General features: G+C 44.2%; 1 protein-coding gene across 5 annotated transcripts in view; it reads right to left on the bottom strand.

Annotated features, from left to right (window-relative positions):
• The window catches only part of SLC25A26 (solute carrier family 25 member 26), a 132,058-nt gene that overhangs the window by 9,651 nt on the left and 109,540 nt on the right, over positions 1 to 12,867 (bottom strand). For 3 of the 5 annotated variants that reach the window (XM_066617271.1, XM_066617269.1, XM_066617268.1), the window contains 2 exons: positions 4,301 to 4,365; positions 2,381 to 2,454 (listed from right to left, as the gene is read on the bottom strand). The exons of 1 other annotated variant lie outside the window; for it this stretch is intronic. In XM_066617271.1, coding sequence (XP_066473368.1) covers positions 2,381 to 2,454; positions 4,301 to 4,365 — 139 coding nt within the window. Of the gene's footprint in view, positions 1 to 2,380; positions 2,455 to 4,300; positions 4,366 to 10,536; positions 10,596 to 12,867 lie in introns of those variants that run through there. One more of the 5 variants, XM_066617272.1, reaches the window with a different exon arrangement.

The raw sequence follows: 12,867 nt of genomic DNA on the forward strand, positions 1-12,867 counted from the left end.
TTCACTAAAAGCATAACTGAGCCAAATATCATGCTTCTGCAAATTTATTTATTTATTTGTATTTTTATCCCACCTTTCTCCCACACCAAAGGGAGAAAGGTGGGAGAAAGTATGGTCAAGGCAGCTAACAATAAAATCAATACATAAAAACAATACAATATTAAAAGCAATTAAAACATGAAAACAATTAAAACATTAAAAACACCCAGAATCGCAACAATGAAAAATAATTAAAAAAAACATTAAAAAGTATCCGCCCTCAGTGTCAATTAAAAGCTTTCATAAATAAGAAGGTCTTGAGGCTCTGCCGAGAAGTCTCCACTGAGGGAGCTGTTCTTAATTCCAGGGGAAGGAAATTCCATAAACAGGGGTGCCACCACCGTGAAGGCCCTATTACTAGCTACCACCCCCCCCACCTCTACTAGTGGTAGATGGCCCCCCTCAGATGACCTGACAGGTAGGATTATATGGACAAAGGCAGCCTAGAAACAAAATCACAGCCAGCACAGCTGCCAAAGCAGTGGTCCGACTGAGTTGAACCAACAAACCCCCGCAACCGTACAAGCAGCCACGTTCTGACTAGTTGCAGTTTCCAAACCGTCTTCAGATGCAGCCCCATACAGAGCGCATTACAGTAATCTAATCTAGATGTCACTAGGGAGTGGGTCACCACGGCCAGATCTAAGTAACCCAAGTATGGTCGCAGCTGGTGAATCAGCTAAAGCTGAGCAAAGTCTCCTTTCAGAATATTGCCCATCAAATTCTGGCAGTCTTACCAAAATCAGTGCTGCCGCCATTGCAAGGGAACTAAGAAGTTTCCATTATTTTTATGCTTTACATTAATTAGCACCTGCAAAGGTGAATTAGCACGGCCATCAGTATGGACCTGCTACATTCTATCGTGGATCTTAACATTTTCTCTGCAGTTCAAAATCGCGCTACCCTGAACTAGAGTGCACATAAAAGGAATTCGTTTCAGTGCAGGGGCTTGCATTTGAGAATCTCTGAGGCCCTTCCAGTTCTCCCGATCTATGAGCTCACACAAACAAAAAACTATGCAACCCTCCAAACAAAAACACATTGTTTTAATGTGTACATTACTCAATCAGTTTTGGGAAATCATGGGTAATCACTGATGAAAGGAAGGAAGGAAGGCAGCCAAGAAGTGAGATAGTTTCGAGTTCCTTAACATACTCTTCTTTTAAGCCCTGAAACTACTTCTTTCACTACTTTTGACATTTTTAAGCCCCTGGACACGCTTCAACTGCAGTACAGGACATGTGCCTGCACACAGTGCACTAACAACAAGCATGAGTTATGGTACACTACTGAGTAAACATTTTCACAATACCCCAGTTAAAGTTCCCCACACACACCTAAAACTCAAGCCCTATGTGCCAATCACAATTCCACAGGTGCTCAATGGAAGCAAGACAGCCATTCTAAGGCCCATATAAAACTACTGAACTTTTGTCGCCACCCCTTTACAAGCACAAGTCCCAAAGCATACTAGCTAGATTAGTAGGTTTCCTGAAACAGAAATTCTTTCTGCTGGTAAACCTCATCAGGTATTTTTTTTTTTTTAAATCAGTGGACAGTTTAACTAGGCACCATCTTTTTATAAAAAACAGAGCAGAGCCCAGACAATTACAATTCTGTTTTCATAGCCTCTACCCAAGCACTACGAAACAGCACAGATAGAGAAATGAAGGAAGGGATAATTTCTGCAGGAAATATTATACGTGTGATAATGGTTATTTAGATATATGGCTATTCCAAGTCAAATCCACCTTTTTATTAAACTGCATGTTCAAAAACATGCAGTTTTAGTAAACTGCATGTTTCCCCTGGGGGCTGGGGATAAGAATAGGCCCTCAGTTTGGCTGTACTTGTCGTAAGAGGCGACTAAACAGCCACCGGGTAGATGGGGCTCGTCAGCCTGGGAAGGCAGCTCATCTGAGAGAAGGAAAACTCTGATCCCTAACCTCCACTGCCTTGTGGCTACATCCAGTTATGGAAAAGGCTTCAGGAGTCAACCTCGAGGCAAAATCCGGAGCCGGAGTCCCTGAGGCAGTTCATGGCTGAACACAGTCATGTTCTGGCAACTCCTGCGACGCCTCTGGAACCAACCGTATTGGCCTCTGCCTTTCCATTGGACAATTTCAGCGACGTGAAGAGGGGGGATTTGCTGCATGGGTAACAGCCTATCCTCCATACCTACTTTACCCAGGCTTCGCGCACTGGAGAGGACAATCTGTTCCAGAACCACCATTCAGAGCGTGACACCGAGACTAGCGAGCGTAGTCTTCCGAGACTGAAGGATGCCAACTATGTTCAAAAACAATATGTTGGGGCATTTTCCCCTGCGGTGAAGCCTTACCCAGAGATCCCTTGGGTTCTCCACACTCCATGCAGGGCTGACAACACATTCCCACTTGCAGTTCTGGAGCCAGCCTGCAGGTACAAAATCAACACATGAAGCAGCTTCAAATCATTGATCCACTGGGTCCAGTACTGTCTTACTCTGAATGGCAGCATCTCTCCAAAACTTCAGGCAAGGGTTTTTATCTCAGCCATAGTATCCAAGATCCTGGAGGTGTCTCAGATTGAACTTGGATGTCAGCTAAGGGTTCACACACCTGATATAACTACTGGTTTTCTTTTTTGCTATGTCCCGCTCACCATCATCAGAAGTAACTGGGGAAAATGGGATCCGATTTAGAGTGACACAAAGTCAAGAATCTGAGAATGTTCATCATGATATATTTTTCAAACTTGTAACAGCTCCTGTGGCTTGTTGAAGTCGTGCACTTCAGAGGCACATACGACGGGAGCTGGGAATCAGAATTCCCCTAGTTCAACTCTCATCACTGCCGTTAATTCTCACCAAGAGCTCTTTGGAAGGCCACCAGCTCCTAGTCTCAGTTCTCTAGTTGAAATATACACTTGAGAATACACTTACCTGCATGGGCTGTTGTCAGGACAACACTGAGGTTACACGTGTGAACCGCTACACACCCTCAAAAGTGTTATGCAAATGCCAAGTATCAGTGGCGTCACTAGGGTTTCCGTCACCTAGTGTGGGAGGTCAGCGCATCACTCCTATGACAGACCTCCTCCCATGCAGTGACTGAGGCAACGCCCCAGGCGGTAGGCATGGTGATGTACCATTGGCCCGCCCTGCTGGTTTTTTGGCTGTAACTTTTGATAGAATAGAGATACTTCAACATGATTTGTTTCACTGCATTCTTCACAAAATAACACATCAATTGATATATCACTTGATGATATTAATCAAAAATACAAAGATTTGACAAATTTTGGTGAGTAGCGTTGTCACCCCCCATGCGTGTCACCCGATGCAGCTCACCCACCCCTAGCAATGCTACTGCCAAGTATAATTAGTAATAGTAGTAGTAAATCAAATTTGCATATAAGTAAGTTCTGAAGCAAAACACACACTTTCTTTGTTGTTGTGATGCGTACAAGAGTATAACAGAAAACATCTTTGAACAGGCATTCCCTCCTATGCCAGGAAGTAAGGGAACACCTCTTAACATGCTGTTTGCCGCCATGTTTAGTAAGCCTACCCCGTGACTCTGGGAAAACTATCATCTCTCCACATTAATCTTATGGATCCATCTTAGTGTTTGCCACCATGTTTAGTAAGTTGCATTGCAAATAATGTTTTTTTTTTAATCTGTTGCCTGATTTTGACTGATCTTAAGGTTCTGTCCTAATTACAGAATTGGGTCTTGCAGACTTGATTCTGTCTGGTTCTCCAAATAAGCTTTGAATTGCAAAATCCTCATTCTTGTTAGAAGTCACACAATGAAACCTTTCCGAAGAGCAGGGCTAGGAATGTTTCTCAATAAAGTCTACAAAAAAAGGAAAAAAAAATGATCTGGACCACTGAGCAACGTGGTCTAATTGGGCCTGGAAATTTAAATTCCAGCCTAGCAAGGGCAGTGGGATTCTGTGGGAGAATGAATGAGATTAGAGGACATGGACACTAGTTTGAAGCTGCAAGAACAAGAAAGGTTGTCAATCTATCAGATCTGTGTATTGATTAGGGTAGTTCCTTGGGGTGGAGAACTAGCTGAATACAAGAAACTAGAAGCGACAGAGAAGGTCAGAGACAGCAGCACTGGAGTGCTAAACACAGATTCCCCAACACCAAATACAAGAGAAGAAGCCATTCCAAGCTGGGTTCCGTTTTGTTGCTACAGAGTGAAAACCCTTCACCTTATTAACCTGCACACCTATCAATCAGCCCTGGGTTTTTTCTTCGAGCTCTTACCTTTGCCAGCATAATTCTGGTCTTGGCTACATCCAGAGGGGTGGTGACTGCAGCTGCAAATCCACCTGAGCGTATAAAAATGTCAAACACAAGCAAGACTTTGTTTGTTAAATATGCACGCTGCACAGCCCCTCCGTTCCCACAGCTTCTTGCCAAAACCACTTCATTATTAATGCTTACAGCTTGTTTCTCACTTCAGAATCTGCTTAGGTCTGTGTTAGCAGCAGAATCTGCTGCTTGTGGCCACCAGGGCAAAAACTGGTGGACACAAAAACGTGTGTGTGTGTGTGTGTGTGTGTGTGTGTGTGGTTTAACAACATGCCCTTTTATTCCAATTCTATGGGCCCCACATTAATGTTGCTTCCTGCAGCCAACACTGTCCCTTGATCTGGACTTCGGCTACTCTGACCCTAGGAGGATCTCCTGCTACAGGCAAGGGGCTGGACTAGATGACCTTGTTGGTTCCTTCCAACTTCATGATTCTATGACTCCTCTTCCTACTCAACATGCAGATAGCAACCGCTTCCTCAATCTGTTCACAGAGGTACAAAAGTGTAAATCCATGAACTTCAGCTATAATCAGAGCAGACAGAAGAGGCGGGTCAGCGAACTGAGAAAACATTTTAACACCCAAGAAGGGATGGTGGCATCTCAGACATGCTCCCTAGATATGGGGCTTGCAGGGCCACTCTGACGGTGTCTCAGTAGAACGCAGTGCAAATAGATAAACACATATTTTGAATGTGTTTAAACATGAACTATAGTTCTCAAGCTATAGAGAAGGATTCTCTAGGCAGGGCACAAGACACCTGGAGCGGGGAGGTGTGTAATGCCAGGAAGGGAGAACAGCCTGCAGCAGCTTTTCCTCCCAAAAGCAGAGGTGCAGCCAGCCAGCCAGACTTATATGCTAACCAAGGAAACTTCAGAATGCCAAGAACATATGGGAGCAGCATGTCAGAGCGCGCGCTCTCTCTCTCACTTCTGCCTGTTCCCTGGCTGGCTCACTCACTTTCAGTGGGAGTCTCCATTGTCCTATTCTGATTTTCTTCTCATCCACTATTGGATTAGCATGACCCCAATCCACATATTCTAACACACGCAAACACCCACAAAGACATCAAAAAATGTGTGTAAAGTTTCAGCAGGCTAAGAATCTGCTGAGATCAGCGTTAGTGGGTTGGTGTGGAGATAACAATTTGAAAAAGACAGTTTCGAAGGAGGCCTGAGTTCAAAGAAGTTTGAGAAAACACGGAATTGAAGGTGGGCATGTATCCCACCCCCAAAACCACCTCTAATAAACTAAGCCTGGGTTCTCTGGCAAACAGCAATGGAAAAGAAGTACTGATATCATACTACTAATAAAATGAATACCCAAGGCATTAAAAAGCACCAATCCACAAACAGGGGGCAGACGTTGTCCACGGGTTCGACAACTGCAGATCTCCAATATCTGCGGGTGCCAAACAGGCCCCCCAACCTTCAATCCCAACTGGAACATAGATGCAGGCCCCAGAATGCCCCCCAAAAATGGTGACTTCCAGTTTTACGATAAAACCGGAGGCAATGTTTTAAATGCTTTATAAGGCATTAAAAAATGTTATTTCCGGTTTTATCGTAAAATCAGAAGCTAGTTTTTTTGGGGGGTGGCATTCTGAAGCCCTTAGCCTCTGTGGGCCTCAGAAAGCCTCCGGTCAGGTTTGGAGGTGGGGGGGGGAACTGTGGGTTTGAATACCCATGGTTTTTCATATCTGTGAGGGTTCTGGGAATGGATCCCCTGTGGATAATGAGGGCCCCCTGTAGACAAATTAGGTATCATCAAGCCAGGTCACTAGAAGTTTCTTTATGCAAATACGTCTCCCCAAGTGCACAAGGAAAACCCTGCTAGATCAGGCCAAAGAACCATCCAGCATCCTGTTGCCTACAGCGGCCTGCACTTTTCCTGCAGAAGGTGGTACCCTACAGCACAATCCTATGCAGCACGTCCCTTTGTGTTCAATGAGGCTTACTCACAAGGAAGTGTGTCTAGGACAGCAGTCTCAGTTTCACACTAGCTAGCTTCGTCACGGAGAACAAGTGCCATTATCAAGGAGACCTTCTCTTGCACCCTCATTATTTTAACAGTGCGCAAAGATGGTATAAAAAATGATGAGTAACTCATATGAGGATGAACATACATTCAGAAACACATCTTCCAGTTTGTTTCAGACATCAGCTGAAATCCTCTGATTTGGGCTTTAAAGCTAGAGGGACTTTAGTACAGTCGCTCCAACACCAGTCTCTTGCGTCACTGGATGCGTGCCATCACTTGCACAGAAGCTGCCACAACTTGCACTAGCTGGAGCTTCTGAACACTTTTCAAGAGCAGCTCCATGTAACCAGCAGGTTTATAGATCAACCCACCCCATAGGACACAATGCTGTCGACAATCCACTGCCGGCAAAATCATCACAAGTCTTGTAAATGACTTCCAGGGAGTAGTATGTACTGCAAACATCAAGACCGGCCCGGGAACTTGCTAAGTTTGAACACACCCCTGTGATACTCACTGACCCTGCTGGATGTGAAGAGCAACAAGTAAGTTAGGAGAGGTGGGGAGCCACAGCTGTTTATTCCATCACACCACCATTTTTTTTTTCCAAACATGCTGGGGTGCTTAGGGGTTGTGAACTGAATTTGCTGTTCGGACACAACTAGAGCTATCCCAGAATATAACAACTCTCCACAATCAAGACAGGCTGGATAAAAGGACAAATGGGAAAAAGCCCTGAGAGGTTAAAAAAGCAAGCTCCTTTTTAAGGAGCATGTCACAAATCCGGAGCCAAGGTCAGAGCACGTGTTCCAAATGGTTCAGCCCAGCTCATTGTCTTGGGAAGTATCTATAAATAGTTGACTTTTCCTCCCAGTTTTCTCGAATATAGAAAGCTTGTTCTTTTCCAAAGTGTAGGCGGGGGAGAGATATTTAAATCTGGAAGCGATCAAAAACCATATTTTTCCAACTGGCTCTGAGTGAGACTGGAGAGGTCCCTGATTGTCTCAGTTTTGCAAGCTTAATGTCATATGCTCAGGGCGCACGTTCAGACAGGTAGAACAAGCTGTACAAAGTCACAATATGCAGGTCATGCAGCCAATGCGCAAGAAATGTACTTAATTGAGTTAGATTTTGGATTTCCTGTATGCTACAGATTCTCCAGACATAGTATCAGGAAAAGAAGCAGTAATTTGTGGACCATAATTCCCAGTCTCAGTTCTGCAAACAAAAACCAAAGACCGACGCTCTCCTAGCTAAAAAGGAACCAGACAAACAAAATTCTTCTACCTAATCAGCTTTGTTTGGGAGTCCATCATCAAGTTCACCAACTCCAATAGGGCAGGACTTCAGAGCAAGTGGCAAGTTTGTGTTGTGCTGTCCCCATCATTGGCCTAAAAGGAAATGGCAGCAGCACAATCACCAAGTGTTACTCCAAATATCCATTAGTGCAACCTGGCTTTCTTTCTGCACTGACGCCATCCAGCAGTGCTTCAGACACTTAACTCATACAATGGAAGCGTGCCCAACAAGACTTGTGAATATCAGCCTGCGCTACCTAAACTCCTTTTGGCCTAGGAGAGGCCAATTTATGGTTACAGAATCTGACTACAGAGCTCTGCACATCTGCACACGAGAGAGAGAGAGAGAGAGAGAGAGAGAGAGATGAACAAGAACAGTCTAAATTCTACTGCTCAAGGGGAATGGATGAATGTGTCTGAATCCCCATGTGCAAAATACAAAATACAGACCCCTATGTGACCGGGAGTCAAGACAGCTAGAAACCAAGGCACCAAAAGGACATCAAGTGAAGATATGAAAATGAGCCTTTGCTAGACTATGCAGAGCATATGTAAGGTATTAGACTGCAAAGTGATAAAGGGGAGGGATGTAGCTGGGCAATACTGACGACATTCTAAAAATCTGCAAAAAAAAAGTGATAGGAGATTGCTTTCCAGTTGACAGTAGGCACAAAGGCAGATTTCTTCCCGCATTTTCTTTTTTCTTAAAGCCTTATAGGAAAAAATAATGCATAAAAATGAATAGTGCATCCCAGATTGGTTGATTTTCTTTCTTAATTTGCTCAAAGGATCAACGTAGTTCAGAAATGGAGTACACTTCCATACGTGTACATCCAAGAAATAAGCTCTAGTTTGTTCCCAGATAAAACCACATCAACGTCTTCCTGGAGACTGGGAACTCAATTGCCCCTAGCTGAAAAGTGAAATAAGGTAGAGCTCCCCAGTTAATGCCCGTCACATGGTGATGACAGGGTCTGGCATTCTCAAACAGCAAGGCAATGAAGTCTTATGGAGGATTTCCAGGATGGTGGCAATGGCCATTACAGGCAATGCAAGAGGAGCTGCTCAAAGGTCTACATTTAGAGGATGGAATCCACAAGGTGGCCCAAGCACAGGAGAATTCCTATGGCAAATTTCCTTGATAAACTACTTGGTAAGCACTTAAATAAATAGGACCAAAATCCTACCAAAAGCCCAAGAGAAGCAAATGAATCATGGAAAAGAGAGAGGAGAGGGAGCCTAGTAGACTTCAAGTTTTCCCCAGAGAAGGGACACCAAAAAAAATGCAGTTGCACTATTGGCCTACGATAATGCTATAATTACTAATCACTGGCCTACAGCTTTGAACATTGCTAAGGTAAAATGGAAACCATAGTTTAAATGTCATGCTTCCCAATGACTCAAAAGCCTGCATTAAGACCATTCGAATTATGGTATTTTCCAACTCAGAATGCTCAGTCACTTGCACCTCTGTCTACATTAAAAACAGATACACTCAACCTAGTCATGTATGTATAACATAGCATTATACACCCTACCTTCTGCACTAAGATAGCTAATTCATTCCTGATGCCCATCCAAGTTTAAAGGAAGGCAATCCTGCCCCTTTGGAGTCAATGTGGAGCTGCACTAATAGCTGAGAAAGGGGTGTTCCTAATGTTTAGTCCGCCTACCTTCTTGTCTGTGCTCTTGCAAGCACAGCTGACATCTCTTCCTTGTCTGAGTTGTATTTCTGAAAAGAGGTACACCTCATACTTGGAAACATTCAAATATTTGGATATAAGAGTATTCCCGCCTGCACTGGAAGAGATCAGGCTAAAAGCTCGCATAGCTCGTACAAGTAGTGACACAATGTCCTTTAGACTTTCATCAATTAGCCAGCAGATTTGTAGTCTATAAAAGGATGATCGGATTCACAATGAGAAGCAGAAACCTGGAGACCGGCACTTCATCTGTAATAATTTAACCAATTTAGGTTTGGAACAACTGTCATGAGCATCTGTAAAGAGTCAGTTCTAAGAGCAGATTTCATCATTGCCTTTATACCTTGTATGGGCAAGGAGACTCTCTAACTCAGCATTGTAAACTTGTCAGTGTTAATTAGATCAGAAGGGAAACCAAGGCAGCTGTCCAGGTTTATTGCACAAAAAGCCATCACAAGCATTACTTTGTTCACATTCTTCATTTTCGATATACATCTTCCTCGAAAAGATGACTGTGATTAGCAAAGGCATATCTTTTATAAGTAGCATGGAGCAGGAAGGCAAAAGCTTTCAACGAAATAGTTTCTTCAAATGCATCAATGTAACCAGCCATAGATCTTGGGTTCTATAAGAAATGCCAGCACAGATCAGATCAATCACCCAAACGGTTCAATCACCTTGTGGCAGACAGAGAGAGCAAATCAAAACAAATCTCTAGCAAACAAAACCTCTAGCAAAATTCTAACAGAGCCTCACTTCCTGGGGTAGACAAACAAAATATCTGCCTTGTTGGAACATACCAAGGCCCATGCTTTTGCTGGCAGAGACCTTGCCATACAGCAACACTGGATAGTGGTGATCAATTTCAGGTCCCAGTACCTTGTATGTGAACATATGCTGGCATCATGATTTTTGCATGCTTTTTTGAGAAAACCCCACTCTGTCCATCTTCTGGCAAGTGGTAAAAGCATGGCTATTTAAGGCAAGCCTTTGGGCTAGGTTAAATGTTAGCCACTGCTGGGTATTGCGCGTGACTGCATCTGAGAGAGAGAATTACTTTAGTGCAGTTTAGTCCCAAGGGATGGACATGTGAAGATACAGTGGTTTGGGGAGACAGGAAGGGATAACACAATTTCACATGTCAATTTCAACCAACCAGCCAATTTTGTGGCTATAGATTTCTAGTTTTTATTTTAAAGTTTGTACCTGTAGGTCTTTACTGAAAAACTGCTGTCCTCTGTAGACACAGAGATCTAGGGAATAGACTGGAGACAAGAAAAGTATAACGGACAGCCAAAGGCATGATAGAAAGTTCTCCTTAACCACTGCAATTACAGAGGAATTGGGGGGGGGGGGGAGAGAAAGAGAGATGGCACTTGGCATTGACCATTAAACTTAATGGTAATGTTTATTTTTTTTCTCTTTGCCAAGTACACAATATTATGATTAATAAAGGAACGAGCCAGTAATTTTTATCGGTTAACGAGAGAGCTCCAAACAGGAGGGCGTGTTTGTCTTGTTTAATGGTTTTTCTCTCCTCTGACCTCTAAAAGGCTTTAAGTAAATTTTGTGGTAAAGCAAAGAACATGAGCAATGAGGGAGTCTCAGATGGTTATGGTGTCTGAATACACTCTTTGTGGTATCGGCCACATTGCTGTGATTAAGGGTTGGCGAGTTGCTCAGGATTATAAACTTTTATTTTGCCTCCAAGAGACCTGAAACATGGTGACGACTGTAAATAACTCTCATGCAACTGACTTTACTTCTTTAGGCTTATGAATTGTAATACATGTGTATGGTTTTATTTTGGTGTGCGAACACGTGCCCTTTTTCTCCTGTGACCCATTCACGGATACTGTTAAGCAGGATGTAGAGAGTGCAAGGGCAGTGCTTGGATGGAGTGAGCAGCTACCAAAGAAAACCGGATTACGAGAGATGCTCAAAAGAAGATGTTGAGTAAAACAGGCATCCTGAGCAAGCCTAAGAAATTGGGAGTGAAAGAGTGGATGGAAGCAACAGCTGGAAAAAAGGAAGGATGATTCTGGATGTGACTTACAGGGCATATAAGCATACAGGGAACTGACACTGTGATCCACAATGGATCATATATATGGAAATAGGTTTTGCTGATCTCAAAAGGATTGAGTTCCGGCATAGAACTGCAATCTGAGCATACAGAGACAGCAGCAATGAGGGTTGGGGGTGGTGCCATAACCAGGACTAAGTGGCAGATATAGATGCAGAAGGCATCTACTAAGCTGTGCCCATCACTGTTAACAGTAAGTTATGCAAGTAGGTTACTAGGGGTCCAATCGTAACCTGTGCTGGAAGCAGGCAGGCTGGTGGGTGCGTGCTGCATCCAGCACAAGTTTGGGGCCCAAAGGAGCATGGCCCAAGGCAAGGGGAAGCCTTTCCCTTTACCCCGTGTCACACTGCAGAGGCCACAATGGGTCTACTCAGATCTGCACCACCTGATGAGGTGGTTCAAATCCGAGCAGCCCAGGACTGCCCTGGGCCATGTAGGCATGGGGTCAGGATCCAGTATAATCCTGGCCCTGCATCCAGCTGTCTGCCTACCTGCCCCTGGGAACACCCACCAGCCGACCTCCACCTGCTCTGGAATGCCTCTCTCCTGCCTCCTCCCCGCCATCCCCCCCAGACCCCTGTGTCAGCAAAGCTCAGCTGATGCAATTCATCCTCTCCTTTGGGCCTCCAGCAGCACAGGGAGGCTAGCACACATTTATGTGCCAGCCTATCTCCCTTATAGGTGCAAAAGCACTTTTGGTGGTGCAAAGCACTTTTGCAACATTCCTGGGTTGATGCAAGGGACTTGTGTCAGCCCAAATGGCATATTGGATTGCACCCGAGATCTATTGAGGGTTACTAAGAGCCCTTTCTATTTGCATGGCTGTCTTGTATAAGTTACCAAATGTCCACTAGATTTTCTTTGTTTTAAAAAGGTGGACTAGTATTAAAACAGGCTGACAATTACTTTGGGGACAATCCAAAAGTGCCACAGTGTGTGACTTGATTCACAATTTGCTTTTCACCATGACTGCTTTGGAACTTCAACCCTGCAGATTTCACTTCCTTCTGGAAAAAAGATTTTGCCACCCCCCCTCCATCCTTAGCAGCCGCTAACCTGAGATTTCTATCAGTCCATTAAGCTTCCCCTCCCTGCTCCTTGTCAGACGTGTGGGATGAGCCACTTGTGACATCTTAAAGGAAATTATTTTAAAGCGGGGCTGTTATAATAAGGTAAGGTGGCTCTTTAAGAATTCAATTAACTTCCAGCTTGTTTTGCAATAAATCGTCCGAGAGCACGTCCTGCCACTCTTCATTCCAGGGATAGTGTCCGGAGACTGCCCAGATGTTTCAGCCTCCGGTTCTCCTCCGTGGAAAGTTTCCGCCTTGAGGCTGCTGCATTTAGACATTCTGTTCTCCCAACTCTACTTAATCTAGAGTGCTGTCAGACCTGTCACACGGATGGTGAATCATGGCCCCTGACTGAAAGCCCTCAAGGGTTGCTCCGGGCAG

The sequence above is a fragment of the Tiliqua scincoides genome, chromosome 2 (genome assembly GCF_035046505.1).
Source record: "Tiliqua scincoides isolate rTilSci1 chromosome 2, rTilSci1.hap2, whole genome shotgun sequence".
NCBI classification, from domain to species: Eukaryota; Metazoa; Chordata; class Lepidosauria; order Squamata; family Scincidae; genus Tiliqua; species Tiliqua scincoides.